At 44.6% G+C, this 20,575-nt stretch overlaps 1 protein-coding gene and 1 pseudogene across 10 annotated transcripts in view; one reads left to right on the forward strand and one right to left on the reverse strand.

Annotated features, from left to right (window-relative positions):
• Positions 1 to 1,108: 1,108 nt before the first annotated feature.
• Positions 1,109 to 8,020, forward strand: LOC101142988 (actin-like; annotated as a pseudogene).
• COPS3 (COP9 signalosome subunit 3) overlaps positions 7,678 to 20,575 on the reverse strand; it is a 35,406-nt gene continuing 22,508 nt past the window's right edge. For all 10 annotated transcript variants that reach the window (XM_031011024.3, XM_055386013.2, XM_055386011.2 and 7 more), the window contains 4 exons: positions 15,618 to 15,704; positions 9,770 to 9,883; positions 8,323 to 8,403; positions 7,678 to 7,994 (listed from right to left, as the gene is read on the reverse strand). In XM_031011024.3, coding sequence (XP_030866884.1) covers positions 7,941 to 7,994; positions 8,323 to 8,403; positions 9,770 to 9,883; positions 15,618 to 15,704 — 336 coding nt within the window. In that variant the 3' untranslated portion in view covers positions 7,678 to 7,940. The remainder of the gene's footprint in view (positions 7,995 to 8,322; positions 8,404 to 9,769; positions 9,884 to 15,617; positions 15,705 to 20,575) is intronic.

Below are 20,575 nucleotides of genomic sequence, written 5' to 3' on the forward strand. Positions count from 1 at the left end.
TTTCAGTTTGTTAGTGGAGATCACCACCTTGCTCAGATTATCCTTATCCATGGTGATGGGCTAATGGCGGAAGGTTATTCAACTAGTGTATTTTCAGTAAAAGTCAATGTGCATTTACCACAGCTGGTCTCAATTTAGGCCATTAACATCTTTCCCAACACCACTGGCTTCAGCCACCTACCTCTTTTGGAGGTACTTTCTTAAATAAACCTATAAATCTTAAAAAAAAAAAATTAACAACTGCCAAATCTTTGCCTCAGTGAATTGTACCAAAGGTTATTTAAATTGGGCTCTTATGGGGTATAAAAACTTTCAAGGACATGCAACAAAAGGGACATCTTAGAAGTCGGAAAATGTGCCCATTCTCATGGGAAAGATAATTGAAACTCAGCAGTAATGTTCAGAAAGCACAGATACCAATAATGTTCAACAATTCACAACCAAATGAAATGCAATGCTAATCTCAAAGCTTCTATCCCATAATGGAAATTGTATGAAATGATTCCAGAAGCTCTGGATATGTTACTGCCTAGCATGCATACACAATCCAGCATGTGTTTTTTCCACCACTGAAACAGGTTCAATCAGAATTAAGATTTTTTTCCACCACTGAAATAGGCTCAATCAGAATTAAGGTTTTCTGATGCTTTTCTGCCTTCTTACTACTGCTAAACCAAGAGGCTTCATTATAGCTGAGTATCCAAACTGATCAATCACTTCCAAGGCATCAGTTGCCAGGACCATAGAGCCAAGTGGTAGGGAAAAGTCACATCTTATTCAGAAATTTGTTTTAGAGTTTTTTATATGTACCCTTAGCCACAGGGGCTCTGATGTAGCTGTAGGATACAGCTGGGCTTTATCTTTCAGTCAAACCACATGTCAATGACTCTTAGTTTCCAGTTTCAGGAAGAAGGGGTGTATTTCATTTGTAAGCATTTCAATTTAATATTTTTAATCACATCTCATATTTTCAAGTTACTATAATTGATTCCCTGTTATAAAAATAATGATCTAAGTTTTTGTTTCTTCCAGCAACTGAGAAAACATTCCGTTTTTAGATGTTTTGAACAGTTTAGGAGTCTGGCCAGCTGCTGAAAGGCAGCAAGCAATGAGTAACATTTCAGAAGGTGAGATAAATGCACAATTTCTTTTTTTTTTTTTTGAGACGGAGTCTCACTCTGTCACTAGGTTGGAGTACAGTGGCGTGATCTTCGCTCACTGCAACCTCCTCCTCCCGGGTTCAAGCACTTCTCCTGCCTCAGCCTCCCGAGTAACTGGGACTACAGGCGCATGCTACCAGGCTCAGCTAACTTTTGTGTTTTTAGTAGAGACAGGGGTTTCACCATGTTGGTCAGGCTGGTCTCGAACTGCTGACCTTGTGATCTGCCCTCCCAAAGTGCTGGGATAACAGGAGTGAGCCACTGCACCCAGCCCATGCACGATTTCTTTCTTTCTCTTTTTTTTTTTTTCTTTTTTTGAGACGGAGTCTTGCTCTGTTGCCCAGGCTGGAGTGCAGTGGCGCCATGTCTGCTCACTGAAAGCTCTGTCCCCAGGGTTCATGCCATTCTCCTGCCTCAGCCTCCTGAGTAGCTGGGACTACAGGCGTCTGCCACCAGGCCCGGCTAATTTTTTGTATCTTTAGTAGAGACGGGGTTTCACTGTGTTAGCCAGGATGCTCGCGATCTGCCTGCCTCGGCCTCCCAAAGTGCTGGGATTACAGGCGTGAGCCACTGCGCCCGGCCTAGCCCATGCACAGTTTCTAAGTTCAGGTTTTAGGTAATTAGACAATCAACTCTGCACATAAGGCATCCAGTCAGTTGCGAGGTATGAGTTATTAGTGGTTCAATAAAGGCCATTAGGATTAATTTAATATTTCTTACCATAGCAATTTCTGTAAGCTTTTAAAAATTAACCTCTCTCCACCAATTAGAATTCATCTGCTATGCCTTTTGTGTTTTAATCTACTACTAGGTGCCTATTAAATACCATGTGTTGACATTTTTGTCTAACAATCAACTATAGAGCCAGCCTATGGATTCAGACTTATTAAATGCTTTTTGCAATTAAAGTTCTCTGATTTCAGCCTTTGATGTTAGGAAAGGATACAGATAGGATTTTCTTTGTTCACTATCATTAAGTAATTCAGTTACTTACAATGATAGCCATCACATTTTCTTATTCACAGATACCTGATTTACCTAGTCATTTATTTTCTCTGGCCCCTTTGCAACTGCTCAGACTTAGGTCCAAATAACATAACCTTCCACAAAGTGGGTACCAGTTCAGGTTGGAACCCAGAAACTTAGGACTTACAAACCCAAAACTTCATATTTTGTTTTGTGTTTTTTTTTTTGAGATGGAGTCTCACTCTGTCACCCAGGCTGGAGCGCAGTGGTGCGATCTTGGCTCACTGCAAGCTCCGCCTCCGGGATTCAAGTGATTCTTCTGCTTCAGCCTCCTGAGTAGCTGGGACTACAGGCAGGTGCCACTACGCCCGGCTAATTTTTCATATTTTTAGTAGAGACAGGGTTTTACCATGTTAGCTAGGATGGTTTCAATTTCCTGACGTCATGATCTGCCTGCATCGGCCTCCCAAACAAAGTGCTGGGATTACAGGCGTGAGCCACCGTGCCTGGCCGATCTGACGGTTTTTAAAATGGGAGTTTCCCTGCACAAGCTCTCTCTCTCTTTGCCTGCTGCCATTCGTGTAAGACGTGACTTGCCTCCCACCATGACTGTGAGGCCTCCCCAGCCACCTGGAACTGTAAGTCCATTAGGCCTCTTTCTTTTGTAAATTGTCCAGTCTCAGGTGTGTCTTTATCAGCAGCGCAAAAATGGACTAATACAGATGACATGGAGAAGATCTGGCACCACACCTTCTGCAGTGAGCTGCACGTGGCCCCAGAGGAGCACCTAGTGCTGCTGACCAAGGCCCCCCTGAACCCCAAGGTCAACAGAGAGAAGATAACTCAGATCATGTTTGAGACCTTTAACACCTGGGCCATGTACGTGGCCATCCAGGCCATGCTGTCCCTCTACACCTCTGGGCACACCACTGGCATTGTCCTGGACTCTGGAGATGGGGTCATCCACATGGTGCCCATCTACAAGGGCTGTACCCTCCCCCATGGCATCCTGTGTCTGGACCTGGCTGGCCAGGACCTGACTACCCCATGAAAATCCTCACCAAGCTCGGCTACAGCTTGATCACCACGGCCGAGCGGGAGATCATGCGTGACAAGGAGAAGCTGTGTTGCCCTTCGAGCAGGAGATGGCCACCGCCGCAACCTCCTCCTCCTCCCTGGAGAATAGCTGTGAGGTGCCCATGGCCAGGTCATCGCCATTGGCAACGAGCAGTTCCATTGTCTGGAGGCACTGTTCCAGCCTTCCTTCCTGGGCATGGAATGTTGCAGCATCCACAAGACCACCTTCAACTCCATCATGAAGTGTGATGTGGACATCTGCAAAGACTTATATGCCAACACGTGCTGTCTGGTGGCACCACCATGTACTGGGGCATCCTGACAGGATGCAGAAGGATATGACTGCCCTGGTGCCCAGCACCACGAAGATCAAGATCATTGTGCCCCGCCCCAAGCACAGGTACTCGGTGTGGATCGGCAGTTCCATCCTGGCCTCACTGTCTACCTTCCAGCAGATGTGGATCAGCAAGCAGGAGTAAGATGAGTCAGGCCCCTCCATCATCCACCACAAACGCTTTTAAACGGACTGTGAGCCGATGAGTAGTATTTACTGCATGGGTTAATTCCAGAGTATAAATTTGCCCTTGGAGGCCGGGCGTGGTGGCTCACGCCTGTAATCCCAGCACTTTGGGAGGCCAAGGTGGGCAGATCACGAGGTCAGGAGATCAAGACCATCCTGGCTAGCACGGTGAAACCCCATCTCTACTAAAAATACAAAAAAATTAGCCGGGTGTGGTAGAGGGTGCCTGTAGTCCCAGCTACTCTGGAGGCTGAGGCAGAAGAATGGTGTGAACCTGAGAGGTGGAGCTTGCAGTGAGACGAGATCGTGCCACTGCACTCCAGCCTGGGCAACAGAGCGAAACTCCGTCTCAAAAGAAAAAAAAAAATTTGCCCCTGGCAAATGCATACACCTCATACTACCCTCACGAAACTGGAATAAGCCTTTGAAAGAAGTTTGTCCTTAAGGTTTGTATCTGATATCAGCACTGTATTGTAAAACTTGTTGCTGATTTTGACCTTGTATTCAAGTTAGCTGTTCTCCTTGGTATTTGTGTAATGCCCTATACATCTTTGATTTCAACCCTTAGTACGTGTGGCTTGGTCACTTCGTGGCTGAGGTTAAGAACTGGCTTGTGGAAGACAGGTCAGTGGTTTGGTGAGTCTGTGTGGCCAGCAGTCTCCGATCTGTGCAGTGTATTAATGTGTCAGGGCAGAGTGTTCTGCTGTAGAGCCTGGTAAGGGCTCCTGAACCAATTGTTTCTGTCTTGCCAGTCTATCAGGGTTGGAAAAGTCCAAGCCATAGGACCAAGTTTCCTCTCTTAGCTGATGTTTTCATGCCAGAACACCATGAGCTGCTACTTGTCTTGAGTTGGAAGCAGTTTGTATTTTCACCTGTAAATGTATTCATCCCTTTAATTTATGTAGGGTTTTCTTGTACTCAATTCTCGATTCTTTGAGATGACAACACATTTTGTTTTTTTTACTGTTATGTGAGAACATCAGGCCCCAGCAACACGTCATTGTGTAAGGAAAAATAAAAGTACTGCTGTAAAAGAAACAAAAAAAAATCGGCTGGGTGCGGTGGCTTAACGCCTGTGAGCCCAGCACTTTGGGAGGCCAAGGTGGGTGGATTGCTTGAGGTCAGGAGTTTGAGCCTGGCCAGGACAACATGGCAAAACCCTGTCTCTAGTAAAATGCAAAAGTTAGCTAGACATGGTGGTGGGTGCCTGTAATCCCAGCTACTAGGGAGGCTGAGGCAGGAGAATTGCTTAAACCAGGAGGTGGAGGTTGCAGTGAGCCGAGATCACACCACTTCACTCCACCCTGGGCTACAGAGGAGACTCCATCTCAAAAAAAAAAATTCAGGAGTCTCACTGAGGTAGTAGCTACAGTGAGCAGATACCACCCCTTAAGGGTTGGGGAACAAAGGGAAAAGATTGGGATGAATAGAATTTAAAATTCTGAAGGAGGGCACAGTGGGAAGATGGGGGAGGCCTGCCTCCTGGGCCCCTTTATCTCTAAGGGGCTGTGCTGAGGCTGATTCTAGGAGCATGGGGGAAACTGCACACTGGAAGCAGACTTGCCTGGACCATGCTGCTCAACAGAGGCAGATGCAGGGAGCCTGTCACTTTCTCCCCCAAGCTCTAATCCCCTTCCTGCTGGTTTGCAGAGGTCTAGCCCAAGAATCACAAAGCAGAACACAGAACAGGGGATTCAAAGCTGAAACGATTGTGACCAGCCCTCCCCTCAAACAGACTCAGGGTTTGCAGGTACTAGGACAAGGTTCTAAATAACATATCCCCTTTCAGTTCAAGTTTCCAAAAAATGCAGTATTTTAATGAATCCACCTTGGGTAAAAAATTATAATAGCATCCACATCATTAGCAGCTCACAGTAGAGTTACTTTTCACTTATATAGTCACGACTGACAAGTACTAGCAGTTCACAGACACATTCTAAGTGATTTTGATTTCAGATCCAGATAAATGAGAAGCTAATTGTTTTTTAAAAATAAAACCGGGTCTATAATTCATTACACAGATAAAAGATCATTTCCCATTAAATATTTTGTTTCCTAAGTGCAGGTATACGTAAACAAGTGAAAGGGATGCAACCCACAAATAGTCCTAATTCAAGTGCTAGAGAATTTGACAGTTTAGTTGATAGGTCAGCAAACTACAGACTTCAGGTCAGACCTAGCCTGCTGACTACCTTTTTTTTTTTTTTTTTGAGATGGAGTTTTGCTGTTGTCGCCCAGGCTGGAGTGCAATGGCGTGATCTTGGCTCACCACAACCTCCACCTCCCGGGTTCAAGCGATTCTCCTGCCTCAGCCTCCTGAGTAGCTGAGATTACAGGCGCCTGCCACCACACCCAGCTAATTTTTGTATTTTTAGTAGAGACTGCGTTTCACCATGTTGGTCAGGCTGGTCTCAAACTCCCGACCTCAGGTGATCCACCCGCCTTGGCCTCCCAAAGTGCTGGGATTACAGGCATGAGCCACCATGCCTGGCCACTGCCTACTTTTTATAAATAAAGTTTTACTACTAAAATGGCCACAGTTACAATAGGCCATATGACCTCCAAAGCCTAAGTGTGGACTCTATTAGGGTAACTTTTTATGTGACTCATGAGGTTTCTTTTCTTTTTTTTTTTTTAATAGAGTCTTGCTGTTGTCACCCAGGCTGGATTGCAGTGGCATGATCTTGGCTCACTGCAACCTCCACCTCCCGGGTTCAAGCGATTCTCCTGCCTCAGCCTCCTGAGTAGCTGAAATTACGGGCACCCACCACCATGCCCAGCTCATTTTTTGTATTTTTAGTAGAGATGGGGTTTCACCATATTGCCCAGGCTGGTCTCAAACTACTGACCCAGGTGATCACCTGCCTTGGCCTCCCAAAGTGCTGGGATTACAGGCATAAGCCACTGCACACAGCTGAGGTTTCTTTTTTAAATAATGAAAATGTGCCTTACCAGACAACTTGAAACATTTTAAGAACTGAATGTTTGTAGTGAGAGAGATTTTTTTAAGGACCAAATTTGATGTGTTTTAACCTGACCACACTTTATTCTGCTCCACACTATTCCAGGGCTAAATCAGTAAATCCTAGTCCAAATTCCTGTGACAGGAGAGGCCCTGAACATAATCAAAATGCAACTATCAGTTTACCTGATATGCTTTGACAAGAAAAAGTGGGAAAGCCTGCCATTTGTCTCTTAAAAACTGTAAGTTGAGAGGGGGAGAAAAGCCATTTTCAAGACTACAAAAGTGTAGCGCCCACTAAAGGTTGTAAAGTGCTTTTGACACCACCTGGATAACACGGCAAAACCCCATCTCTACAAAAAAAAAAAAAAAAAAAAAAAAGGCTGGCTGTGGTGGTGCTCGCCTGTAGTCCCAGCTACTTAGGAAGCTGAGGTAGGAGAATCAGCTGAGCCTGGGAAGTTTAGGTAAGCCATGATGGCACCATTGCACTGCAGCCTGGGTGACAGAGACCCTGTCTCTTAAAAAAAAAAAGAAAAAAAAGTGAAGCACCAATGGCATCTCATAATCCACAACTCATACTCTCACTAATATGCGTTAATTTTAATTTTAAAAATTAGCTTATGCCTCAAGGACGCTCCTACCCTTTTTTTTTTTTGTAAACAGAGACAGGGTCTCACTATGTTGGCCAAGGTGGTCTGAATTCCTGGCCTCAAGCAATCCTGCCTCGGCCTCCCAAAGTGCTAGGATATTACAGGTGTGAGCCACTGTGTCTGTCTGGCCTTTCTTTTCTTTTCTTTTTATTTTCTGAAGACACTGATTACAACTTTTAGATTTTTTTGTAGATACAAATTTGTCAATAAATAAAAACCTTTCAGATCCAAATCTTCCAAAAATTCCTAAATTCCAGCTATTTCTGTTCACAATGAATGTGCTTATTAAAAACTTCAGAGGAGAAAAAAGTGATACAGAAGACACATTAATGTTCAAGCAACTTAAAACAAAAAGGTAGATTTAATGCAGTAACAATAATCTGAGGATAAATAAATCCACGACAGACTTTAAAGTTTGCAAATCTGTTTCCTTTCTTTGCAGAGAGAATGGTTTTCTGAAAGCACACAGGACTGAAGATGTCAAAACAAAACTTAATTTCTTAGTCTCCAGGTGACACAGGCTTGGTCCTCTCTGCTGCCCTCCGAACACTTGTCACTGGCCAAGATGGTAGTTTCTCTTGTTTAGCTCAGGATGGATGTTAGTTTCAAGAATAACTGGATGGTTTGTTTCCTGAATCATCTTCTTGTGAGCCCATACTCTGTAAAGGTAAAGTGAAGTTATGTATTTATGTTTGCTTTTATCAAGGGTTCCCCGGCAGCCCAATAAGCACACCAGTTACCCTGTCCCTCCCAGAACAAAGCCCCCTGTGAACAAGGGCAGGCAATTCCAGGAACCACCCTAAGCATCCCTAAGTGTACTTCCAGGCCATCATTTGAAAATGCTCTCAACTAGTATTTCTCCATGACCATACTGGTAAGGTTTTCAAGAAATATTTAATAACCTGAAACTTAGTTCCTGTGCCTGATGTGACAACACCCCTCCTTCTCCACCCAGCCTACTTCTTATAATAAGGGAACCCTCATCACCTTTTGTACAAACTGAGGGTTCACTGTGATCTCCTGGTCCATGGCTTTCAGCCGCTCATCCAGCTCAATGCACTTCAGCATCTGCATGACAGGCACATTAGAAGGTGGTCAGCGGCGGTTTAGGTCAGCTGCATCCTTTCTAACTTACACTGTTCACAAGGGTGCTATAGGTTCACAATCTCTTGATGTGAAACCCCTGGGGCCACATGGGTTTTGGAGCCAGAGTATTTTGGACTCAGAAAGCTAATACATCTATCATATAATACCCAATATCCCACCCAGCAGGATCTAGGCAAACCTCATAATCAAACACATAGTATCTTTTGCAGTGAAACTGGAGTATATTCACACTGAGATACATGAAGACTAGACACCATTTCAGGTGACATTTTGCCATCAAATTAGTTACAAAAAAACATAGTTTTCTGAGATTTAATATTCGGTTCACTTCCCTGCTCAGAGGTAAGAAACACAGACCACCCACAAAACTCCCCGTTCAGCCCCCAGAATCAGGGGCAGCATGCCCTCAGGAGACACAGAGGTGACTGCTGCAGCTGTAGCCAGGCTGTTGCCTAAAGGGGACCGTCAGGGAGGGCTTTGCTCTTCTCCTCCAGCCACCCCGACTCTGCTTCTCACATAGGGAGAGATGTTTCCTAATCTCCCAACCTGGAACTCCACAGACATTTCAGCAAAAACATAAGGCTCTATGTTGTAAGTGGCAGCTGCGAATAGATAAAGTTATACTAGGTCCTTTAAGTGTTTTCACAGTTAAGGGAGGTTTTGATGAGCTAGCTGGGATATCTAACCCACCATTTATTTACAGCCATACAATCTGAGAGAGTTTTGTTTTTTTGAGACAGAGTCTCCCTCTGTTGCCCAGGCTGGAGTGCAGTGGCATGATCTCAGCTTACTGTAACATCTGCCTCCCAGGTTCTAAGAGATTTTCCTGCCTCAGCCTCCAGAGTAGCTGGGATTACAGGCGTGCACCACCACACCCGGCTGATTTTTTATTTTTTTTAGTAGAGACGGGGTTTTGCCATGTTGGGCAGGCTGGGCTTGAACTCCTGACCTCAGGTGATCCACCCACCTCAGCCTCCCATAGTGTTGGGATTACAGGCATGAGCCACCACACCCGGCCTGGAAGAGTTTTAAGCAGCCCATTCTGGGTTTCTTTTGTTGTTGTTGCTGCTTTTCTTGAGACAGAGTCTTGCTCTGTCACCCAAGGTGGAGGACAGTGGCACAATTTCGGCTCACTGTAACCCGTCCCCAGGGTTCAAGCAATTCTCCTTAAGCAGCCCATTTTGAAACTAACTTTCTAGTAACTAAGATGTTCACAGACTGGGAACTACCTGTACTTAAAACTAAAATTATCCTGGAACATAGGAGCAATTTTCAAATACATCTCAACCATCAATTAAAAAAATAAAAACCTGACATTCATGTTTACCTCCTGATCAATGTTATGAAGCATGGCTGGGTTATTATATTTTTCAGGGTTATCATGGAAACTGACCATACCGTCCTTCTGGTTAATACTTGCAAAAATCTCACCATCTTCTATCTGCAGAAAGAAAGAAAAAAAAAAAAATCAGGAAAGCAGTTTAGACCTGAATGCTATATGAATAGTCATCCAGTATAATCACAGAAAAGCACGGAAGGCAACATGGATATAAATAAACTTGTATATTTTTAAGCGCCATCTGTTTATCCAAGTATTTATTAAATACCTACTATTTGCTAGGCACCATTATAGATGCTAAGAGGTATAAAACTGATACACACAAAATCCCTGCCCTTGCATTTTTGTTATTGAGGTGAAGTCCACACAACATAATTAACCATTTTATTTATTTATTTATTTATTTATTTATTTATTTATTTATTTATTTGAGATGGAGTCTCGCTGTCCCCCAGGCTGGAGTGCAGTGGTGCGTTCTTGGCTCACTGCAACCTCTACCTCCGGGGTTCAAGCAATTCTCCTGCCTCAGCCTCCCAAGTAACTGGGATTACAGGTGCCCGCCACCATACCAGGCTAATTTTTTTGTTGTTTTTTTTGAGATGGAGTTTCGCTCTTGTTGCCCAGGCTGGAGTGTAATGGCGCAATCTCGGCTCACCGCAACCTCCGCCTCCTGAGTTCAAGCAATTCTCCTGCTTCAGCCTCCTGAGTAGCTAGCATTACAGGCATGCACCACCACGCCTGGCTAATTTTGTATTTTTAGTAGAGACAGGGTTTCTCCACGTTGGTCAGGCTGGTCTCCAACTCCCGACTTCGGGTGAGCCATCTGCCTCGGTCTCCCAAAGTGCTGGGATTACAGACTTACGTAAGCCACCGCGCCCGGCCATTTTTTCGTATTTTTAATAAACACGGGGTTTCACCATGTTGGCCAGGCTGGTTTCGAACTCTTAACCTCAAGTGATCTACCTGCCTCGGCCTCCCAAAATGCTGGGACTACAGGCATGGGCCACTGCGTCTGGCCTACCTTTTTAAAGTGAGCAATTAATTGGCATTTAATGCATTCTACAATGTTGTGCCACCACCATCTCTATCTAGTTCTGGAGCATTTTCGTCACCCCAGAAAGAGGCCCTAGGCCCATTAGCAGTCCCTCCCCATTCCCTCCTTCTCCTCCCAGCCCCTGGAAACCACCAATCTGTTCTTGTCTCTTATGGATTTGCCTTTTCTGGATATATGAATGGAAGTATATACTATGTAATCTTTTGTGGTCTGGCTTCCCTTAGCATGATGTATTTGAGGTGCCCTTGCATTTTTCAACATTAGCTGCACTGAAATATAACTTACATTGCCTTTTTTTTTTTTTTTTGAGACGGGGTCTCGCTCTGTTGCCCAGGCTGGAGTGCAGTGGCTTGATCTCTGCTCACTGCAACCTCCACCTCCTGGGTTCAGGGGATTCTCCTGCCTCGGCCTCCTAAGTACCTGGGACTACAGGTATGCGCCACCATGCCCAGCTAATTTTTTTTATTTTTAGTAGAGATGACGTTTTGCCATGTTGGCCAGGCTGGGCCACTGTATTTTAAAAAGTAAAGCCTAACACGTTTTCTTTTCATCCCAGTGGAACCTATCTTCCGATTCTTCAAAAACACTTTACTACCACTGGGGATTCCAAGATAGATTCAAGGTCTATATATTATTTATTTGCATCAGTTACTGGGGACTTATTTGACTGATCCTCAAAGCCAAATCCTGCCCATGAAGTTAAAAAGTCAGATACCAATAAAAGTACAAAACAGGTATTTTATTCCTAACAAGATGTTCCACACGGTGATAATAACTTGTCCATTTGTTAGCAGTGAAACTGCTGGCCTACTTCTCTCTAGCTTTGGAAGCGATAGATGCTATTTAGTGAAACAGTAACCAGCCCAATACATATTATACAAAATGCATAGTTCTCTATGTGATCACAGAGAGCTGACTCTTTAAGCAGATGGACTGTATCTAAGCAAAATTTGGACCTACCTTCACCACAGCAGCACTATTCATAATAAATAAACCGGAACTGGAAACAACCCCAATGTCCAACTATTTATTTATTTACATTATTTGAGACAACAGTCTTGCACTGTTGCCCAGGCTGGAGTGCAGTGGTGCAATCTCGGCTCACTGCAAGCTCCACCTCCCAGGTTCATGCCATTCTCCTGCCTCAGCCTCCGGAGTAGCTGGGACTACAAGCGTCCGCCACCACGCCTGGCTAATTTTTTGTACTTTTAGTAGAGACGGGGTTTCACTGTGTTAGCCAGGATGGTCTCAATCTCCTGACCTCAAGATCTGCCCGCCTCAGCCTCCCAAAGTGCTGGAATTACAGGTGTGAGCCACCATACCCAGCCTATTTATTTATTTTTTTGGAGACGGAGTTTCGCTCTTATCACCCAGGCTGGAGTGCAATGGTGTGATCTCCAGTCACTGCAACCTCCGCCTCCTGGGTTTGAGCGATTCTCCAGCCTCAGCCTCCCAAGTAGCTGGGATTACAGGCACCCGCCACCATGCCTAGCTAATTTTTTTTGTATTTTTAGTAGAGACGGGGTTTCACCATGTTGGCCAGGCTGGTCTTGAACTCCTGACCTCAGGTGAGCTGCCTGCCTCAGCCTCCCAAAGTGCTGAGATTACAGGCACCACGCCCAGCCTGTCCAACTAATTAAAATGGAAAGGTGTATCAAACACTGGAACATTGTAGCCCTGAAAACGAATGAACTACGGCTACATACAGCATCATGCATGACTCTCACAATGCTGAGCCAAAAAACCAGATTCCCAGAAAGAATGTGCTGTGTGTTTCCTTCTACATCAAACTCAGAAACAAACAGAACTAAAATAGGATGTTAGAAGTCAGGATGGGAGGCTGGGCACGGTGGCTCACGCCTGTAATCCCAGCACTTTGGGAGGCCGAGGTCAGGAGATCAAGACCATCCTGGCTAACATGGTGAAACCCCGTCTCTACTAAAAATACAAAAAATTAGCCGGGCGTAGTGGTGGGTGCCTGTAGTCCCAGCTACTCGGGAGGCTGAGGCAGGAGAATGGCGTGAACCTGGGAGGCGGAGCTTGCAGTGAGCTGAGATCGCACCACTGCACTCCAAGCCTGGGCAACAGAGCCAGACTCTGTCTCAAAAAAAAAAGTCAGGATGGGAACAACCTTTCTAGAGAGGCACAGGGCTGGAAGCAGGCACAAGGGATATTTTCTGGATGCTGGTCATGTTCTGTTCCTTCTTCTAGGTGTTGGAATCTTTGTGAAAATGTGTTTAGCCGTACACTTAAGTGTACTTTTCCAATGTTTACTTTAAAAAAAAAAAAAAAAAAACCTGGTCTCACAGACCCTTCATTCCAGAAGGGTTTCTCAAGCCTGGCAGTCCTGACATTTGGGGGCAGATAACGCTTTGGTGTGTGGGCTGTCCTGGGTACTGTAGGACGTTTAGCAGCATCCCTGGCCTGTACCCATTAGATGCCAGTAGCACCCCCATCTGTGAAAACCAAAACTGCTTCCAGACGTTGCCTAATGTCTCCTGGCAGACAAAATCACCCTCAGAGGAGAACCACTGCTCCAGAGCCTGTCAGGGTGTCTGGGCTGGTTAAGCAGGGCTCAAAACTCACACCCACTTTGACCCCTCAACGCGTTGCTAGCTAGTATGTCCTGTCTGGTGTCATAACCACTCATGTATTTCTTCTCACTCGCCACTGAAGAGGGAATTTCTTGGGGAAAGCGTCTATAGCTTATTCTGTGTAACCCCTGTGGGGTTACCAAGATGCTCTTAGCAGACACAAGTCATAGAGGTATGGTTTTGTTTGGTGTGTGCATGTTTTGAATGGTAGGTTGAAGCAAAAAACCCTTTAGAACACTTGTAAATTCAACTATCAAAATGAAATACTCAGCTGGGTGCAGTGGCTGTATCCAGCTGTAATCCCAGCACTTTGGGAGGCCAAGGTGGGAAGGTCACTTGAGGCCAGAAGTCTCAAGTTATGCCTGGCCAACATAAAGAGACCCTGCCTCTACAAAAAATTTAAAAATTAGCTGGGTGTGGTGGCATACATCTGTAGTCACAGCTACTTGGGAGGCTGAGGTGAGAGGATCATTTAAGCCTAGGCAGTCAAGGCTGCAATGAGCCATGATTACGCCACTGCACTCCAGCCTGGGCAACACAGCAAGACCTTGTCTCAATCAATCAATCAATCAATCAAAATACTCCTAATTCTGAAATCATACAAGGGGTCATATGAAGCTTTGCCTGTCCTGAGCTAAGGACACAGGTTTTCAGTGAACTAAAACCAGATCAGAACTACGTACTTATGTAACTGAATAGGTAGGTAGATTACAATACATCAATGTGGTGGGTTATCATATAGTCATTTAAATGATGCTTATCCAAATCAGGAGTGGTTGCCTGGTTGGGGTAGGGCTGAGAGTGGGGATATGCAACTGGCAGGTGATAAAGAGGGAGTGTCAGGGCACTGGTGCTATTTCATTTCCTAAGCTGAGTGCTAAGTCCTGGGTGTGTGCTCTGGCCTCCTTTATGTCAGTGCTGCTTATGGACCAAAACCCTCAGTGAGGGAAGAGGCTAAGTCAGAATGTCAGTCAATGATGTCGCTAAGCACACTGTGTAGTTCAGCAAACATTGTTCAGCAAGATTTCTTGCTGCAGCAGTTGCTTGATGTACGTACTGGCAAAAGCTTGTGATCTCATCACAGATAAGCAGAGGAAGTAGCCCTACCTTATACCTCTTTGTATACCAAAAATATTTCATGAGCGTTATGAGGTTTACAAAAATTCTCATAATGAAAATATGTAAATATAGCCGCCTGTAATACCAGCTACTCGGGAGGCTGAGACAGGAGAACTGTTTGAACCCTGGAGGTGGGGGTTGCAGTGAGCTGAGATCACACCACTGCACTCCAGCCTGGGCAACAAAGCGAGAGTCCGCCTCAAAATAAAATAAAAGAAAATAATAAGGAGTACAGGGCTGGGCACAGTGGCTCACGTATGTAATCCCAACAGTTTGGGAGGCCTAGGAGGGCAGACTGAGCCTAGGAGTTCAAACCCAGCCTGGGCAACATGGAGAAACCCCATCTCTTCAAAAAAATACAAAAATTAGTCAGGCATGGTGACACATACATGCCTGTAGTCCCAGCTACTTGGGAGGCTGAGGTGGGCGGATTACTTAAACCCAGGGAATTGAGGCTGCAGTGAGCCGAGATTGCACCACTGCACACCAGCCTGGGCAACAAGATGAAGCCATCTCAAAAAAAAAAAAAAAAAAAAAAGAAGCACAAATAGGACGCAAGCCTGATGTGTATATCATATGAGCACACTAAAACTCGAAACTATAAGGAAATAGACCAAATTTTCAATAGCAGTAGACTTTGGAGGCGCCCCCCGCTTTTCTCCTTTTTAATATTTTCCACAATGAACATCTGTTACTCTTACAGTAACAAAAATCCAGTAATTAATTTTCAAAAAAATGAAAATCAAGGCCAGGCACGGTGGCTCATGCCTATAATCCCAGCACTTTGGGAGGCCGAGGCGGGCAGATCACGTGGTCAGGAGTTCGAGATCAGCCTGACCAACATGGTGAAACCCCATCTCTACTAAAAATACAAAAATTTAGCCGGGCATGGTGGCGCATGCCTGTAGTCCCAGCTCTCGGGAGGCTGAGGCAAGAGAATCACTTGAATCCGGGAGGTGGAGGTTGCAGTGAGCCAAGACTGCGCCACTACACTCCAGCCTGGTGACAGAGCGAGACTCCATCTCAAAAAGGAAAAAAAAAAAGAAAAAGAAAAAGAAAATCCACTTACCATGTGCAGAACATATTTTTCTGCCTCCTGAGGTCCAGATAACTGCACACGACTTGCCATATCTTGTAATGATAGAGTTAAAAAGGTCTGAAAGTCAGAAGCAGAATTAGTCACAGGTAGGAACAACGAAGGAAGGACATTTTATTAAATGTGTACAGAGCGGCCAGGCGTGGTGGCTCATGTCTGTAATCCCAGCACTTTGGGAGGCTGAGGTGGGCAGATCATGAGGTCAGGAGATTGAGACCATCTTGGCTAACATGGTGAAACCCCGTCTCTACTAAAAATACAAAAAATTAGCTGGTATGGTGGTGCACGCCTGTAGTCCCAGCTACTTGGGAGGCTGAGACAGGAGAATCACTTGAACCCAGGAGGCGGAGGTTGCAGTGAGTGGAGACTGAGCCATTGGACTCCAGCCTGGGTGACAAAGTGAGACTCTGTCTCAAAACAAAAAACAAAACAAAACAAAAACAAAAAAGAATTAGCCAGGCGTGGTGGCATGCGTCTGTAGTCCCAGCTACTTGGGAGGCTGAGACAAGAGAATCAGAGAATTGCTTGAACCCAGGAGGTGGATGTTGCAGTGAGCTGAGACTGCGCCACTGCTCTCCAGCCTGGACGACAGAGCAAGACTCTATCTCAAAAAAAAAAAAAAAAAAAAAAAAAGTGTACAGAGCTCTTCCCATTGATGTACAGAATAAATTTGTGTAGATGACTTAAAACTGATAGCGAGGCGTGGTGGCTCACACCTGTAATCCCAGCACTTTGGGAGGCCGAGGTGGGTGGATCAATTGAGGTCAAGAGTTCCAGACCAGCCTGGCCAACATGATGAAACTCCACCTCTACTAAAAACGCAAAAATTTGCCAGGCATGGTGGCAGGCACCTGTAATCCCAGCTGCTCAGGAGGCTGAGGCAGGATAATCGCTTAAACTTGGGAGGTGGAGGTTGCAGCAAGCCGAGATCGTGTGATTCACTCCAGCCTGGGCAACAGAGTGAGACTCCATCTCAAAATAAAAAATAAATAAATAAATAAATAAATAAATAAATAAATAAATAACTGATAGGCCGGGCACGGTGGCTCATGCCTGTAATCCCAGCACTTTGGGAGGCCCAGGCGAGTGCATCACGAGGTCAGGAGATCGAGACCATCCTGGCTAACGTGGTGAAACCCTGTCTCTACTAAAAATACAAAAAAAAAAAAAAAAAAAAAAAAAATTAGCCGGGCGTGGTGGTGGGCACTTGTAGTCCCAGCTACTTGGGAGGCTGAGGCAGGAGAATGGCGTGAACCCAGGAGGCGGAGCTTGTTTTAAGCCAAGATCACGCCACTGCACTCCAGCCTGGGCAACTAAGCAAGACTCTGTCACAAAAAAAAATAAAAAAATAAAAACTGATGAACCCAGTAGTTTGTCAATTTCCTAGAGGAGTAATGAAAAAGAATTTTATATATATGTAAACTGAAAAGGAATCCAAGGTATGCACATCATTATGAAGATTTTCATCTTTTGAATTTTGTATTATAAATGTATAATCTATTAAATATAATTGAAAAAATAACATCATTCAAAATTCAAAGTTAACATTTTTAAACAAATGGGGGAGTTAAATAAAAGAGGCTACACACTTGTGATACATGAGGGAAACCAGTGTTTACCACTGCTCTCTTGGGATCTGATGAAAATGACCCCTTTCAGAAACATATTAAAAGAGCTCTATTCTTAATGGCAGCTGGTAATATTTACAACAATGGCATTTTCAGAGCTGGGCATATTAAAACCCTCATCTTGAAAATTCCTTTTTTTTTGAGATGGAGTCTTGCTCTGTTGCCCAGGCTAGAGTGCAGAGGCGCAATCATAGTTCATAGCAGTTCAAGGGAACCTCCTGTTTCAGCCTCCTGAGTAGCTGAGACTACAGGTGTGCACCACTGTGCCCAGCTAATTTTATTTTTTTATTTTTTGTAGAGATGAGATCTTACTTAGTTGCCCAGACTGGTTTCAAGCTCCTGGTTTCCAGCTATCTTCCAGCCTCAGCTCCCCAAAGTGCTGGAAGTATAGGGGTAAGCCACTGTGCCTGGCCATAAATTCTTGATGAGCCAGTAATTTTAAAACCTACATATACTTTAGTTCAGAGAATAGTACCCAAGAAATTGAAATTACTGCTAACTTTAAGAAGTACACAAGTAGTTTAACACAAATAAAGACTCAAAAGTCAACATTCTAGCCTGACCAACACAGTGGGATCCCATCTCTACAAAAAATGTAAAAGTAGGCCAGGCGCGGTGGCTCACACCTGTCATCTTAGCACTTTGGGAGGCCAAAGTGGGCAGATCACTTAAAGTCAGAAGTTTGAGACCAGCCTGGCCAACATGGCGAAACCCCATGTCTACTAAAAATACAAAAATTAGCCAGGTGTGGTGGTGTGCACCTGTAGTCCCAGCTACTCAGGAGGTTGAGGCAGGAGAATCGCTTGAACCCAGGAGGCAGAGGCTGCAGTGAGCAAAGATCGCACCACTACACTCCAGCCTGGACAACAGAGCGAGACTCAGTCTCAGAAAAAAAAAAAAAAAAAGAAAAAATACCAAACAAACAAAAGAGCAGGGTCAAGAATAGCACATAGAGTATGACCCCAATTACATATAACTGGGAGAGTCTATGCATACACATAGAAAAGAAACAGAGAAGAGGAACCTAGAAAAACATCTACTAGGCCAGGCGTGGTGGCTCATGCTTGTAATCCCAGCACTTTGGGAGGCCGAGGCAGGCGGATCACAAGGTCAGGAGATCGAGACCATCCTAGCTAACATGGTGAAACCCCGTCTCTACTAAAAATACAAAAAATTAGCCAGGTGTGGTGGCGGGCACCTGTAGTCCCAGCTACTCGGGAGGCTGAGGCAGAAGAATGGCGTGAACCCGGGAGGCGGAGCTTGCAGTGAGCCGAGATCACGCCACTGCACTCCAGCCTGGGCGACAGAGCAAGACTCCATCTCAAAAAAAAAAAAAAAAAAAAAAAGAAAAAGAAAAAGAAAAAGAAAAACATCTACTAAAATGTTAACACAAAGTATATTTCAATGGGAGAGGTGGCAGATTTAACCCATCCCCAGCTGCCTTCCATCCCAGCCATGCCATCACCTACTGATACAGTCTACCTGTTGAGACTTCTTTGGATTTTCTAGTAAGAAAAACTTGGCTAGAAAAATCCTTTGATGTTTCCCCGTTCTTTTCATTTTAGCACTGGGACATCATGCCAAAAATGGAGCAGCCACTATCACAGATGTAACCTTCTGACTAGCTATGTCCTTTAAAGACGCGGTTCCTGCCCACCATACCTTATGGTAGCCCTCCCCAAGTCCCTCTGGCAGGCAGTGCTTGTGAGCTCAGTGTACCACAATCCACCACTTCGTGTCAACATACGAAGGACCCAGGACCTTGATGACTTTGTGAGTCACTACCCCAGCCCTGGAAAGACCATTTCAAGTTGAGACTCTTCCTGTTTGATCAAAAAAAAATTTTTTTTTGAGACGGAGTCTCACTTTGTCCCCCAGACTGGAGTGCAGTGGCGCAATCTCGGCTCACTGCAACCTCTGTCTCCTGGGTTCAAATGATTCTCCTGCCTCGGCCTTCCAAGTAGCTGGGATTACAGGTATGTGCCACCACGCCCAGCTAATTTTTGAAACCGTTATTTAATTTTCATTTGCTATTTTGCAATTTAACATCTTTTGCAACATGTACTATCTTTTATGTTTGTTAGCATTTGGGTTCTTTTATCTAAACCTCAATTACTAGTCACAAACAGAGTTCGCGTTTTTAATGGCAGCTGTTTTTTAATGGCTACCTCTTGATGGCAAAAGACAGAAATTTACTTAGAATGGTTCTGTTGGCACTTGGGCCAAAAAGAAAATTTTATGGAGAGAATTAGGCTGCTTGTTATTTAAGTCTCTTAGATCCTGGTCTTTTAAACCTGTAGGTCAAGCTGGTTTTTCTGGCTCACAAATTACACTGGTTTTGATCTTTGACTTGATTTCTCTTTCACGTTCATTTTTCTCTCATAAAAATTAACTTTTTACAAATTCACTACTGATTTCCTTCTATTCTAGAAGCTATGGCTAGTCTTTCTAGAGTATTTGGAAGGATTCTTTTTCTTGCCTATTGACCCTCTCCTCACCTTCCTTCCTCTTCTCCTTAGGATCCTTTATCCTTGTATGAGGTCTGCCCACCTCAACGGCCACCCCGACCCACCTCTCTTCTCTAGCTTCTCCATTGGGGTAGGGGAAGTCACCTCTCCCCTAAGTCCTCACGTAGCCAAATCCATCAGCCTTTTCCATTGCTGGGTAGTCTAGCAAAAAAACAGCTACCCTATTCTGGTTCCTTGGCTCGTCCCCAACCATCCATCACCATGGCTGACACAAGGCAAAGGATGTGCACAGGAACAGATGCACTGTGTTCTCAGCAGCTGTGAACTATGCATCTCTGGCCAGACTTCCCAAGAGAAAAAAGCAATCCTCTATTTGTTGAGCTACAGGATTCCTGTAACTTGCAGCCTATACCTTCCTAAAACACAAAAGATTTCATTTTTCATTATTTTTCTGTACTGTTTGAATGTTTGACATTAAGCATATTTTCTATAGTCAAAACCTAGCAGGTTATTTTCATCTTGACAATAAAAATTATAGAATTGGCTTACATCCTAGAAGAAAATAAAAATTATATAATTGGCTTACATCCTAGAAGTCAATTGCACAAAGTTTGTACAACCCTGGCCTAAATGGTAATGTCCGAGTAGTACTATGTTCACATAAGGTGTTCTCATTGGCTGGGTGCGGTGGTTCATGTCTGTAATCCCAGCACTTTGGGAGGCCAAGGCAGGTGGATCACATGAGGACAGGGGTTCGAGACTGCCTGGCCAACATAGCGAAACCTTGTCTCTACAAAAAATACAAAAATTAGCTGGGCGTGGTGGCTCACACCTG

Source organism: Gorilla gorilla, chromosome 4, assembly GCF_029281585.2.
Source record: "Gorilla gorilla gorilla isolate KB3781 chromosome 4, NHGRI_mGorGor1-v2.1_pri, whole genome shotgun sequence".
Lineage (NCBI taxonomy): Eukaryota > Metazoa > Chordata > Mammalia > Primates > Hominidae > Gorilla > Gorilla gorilla.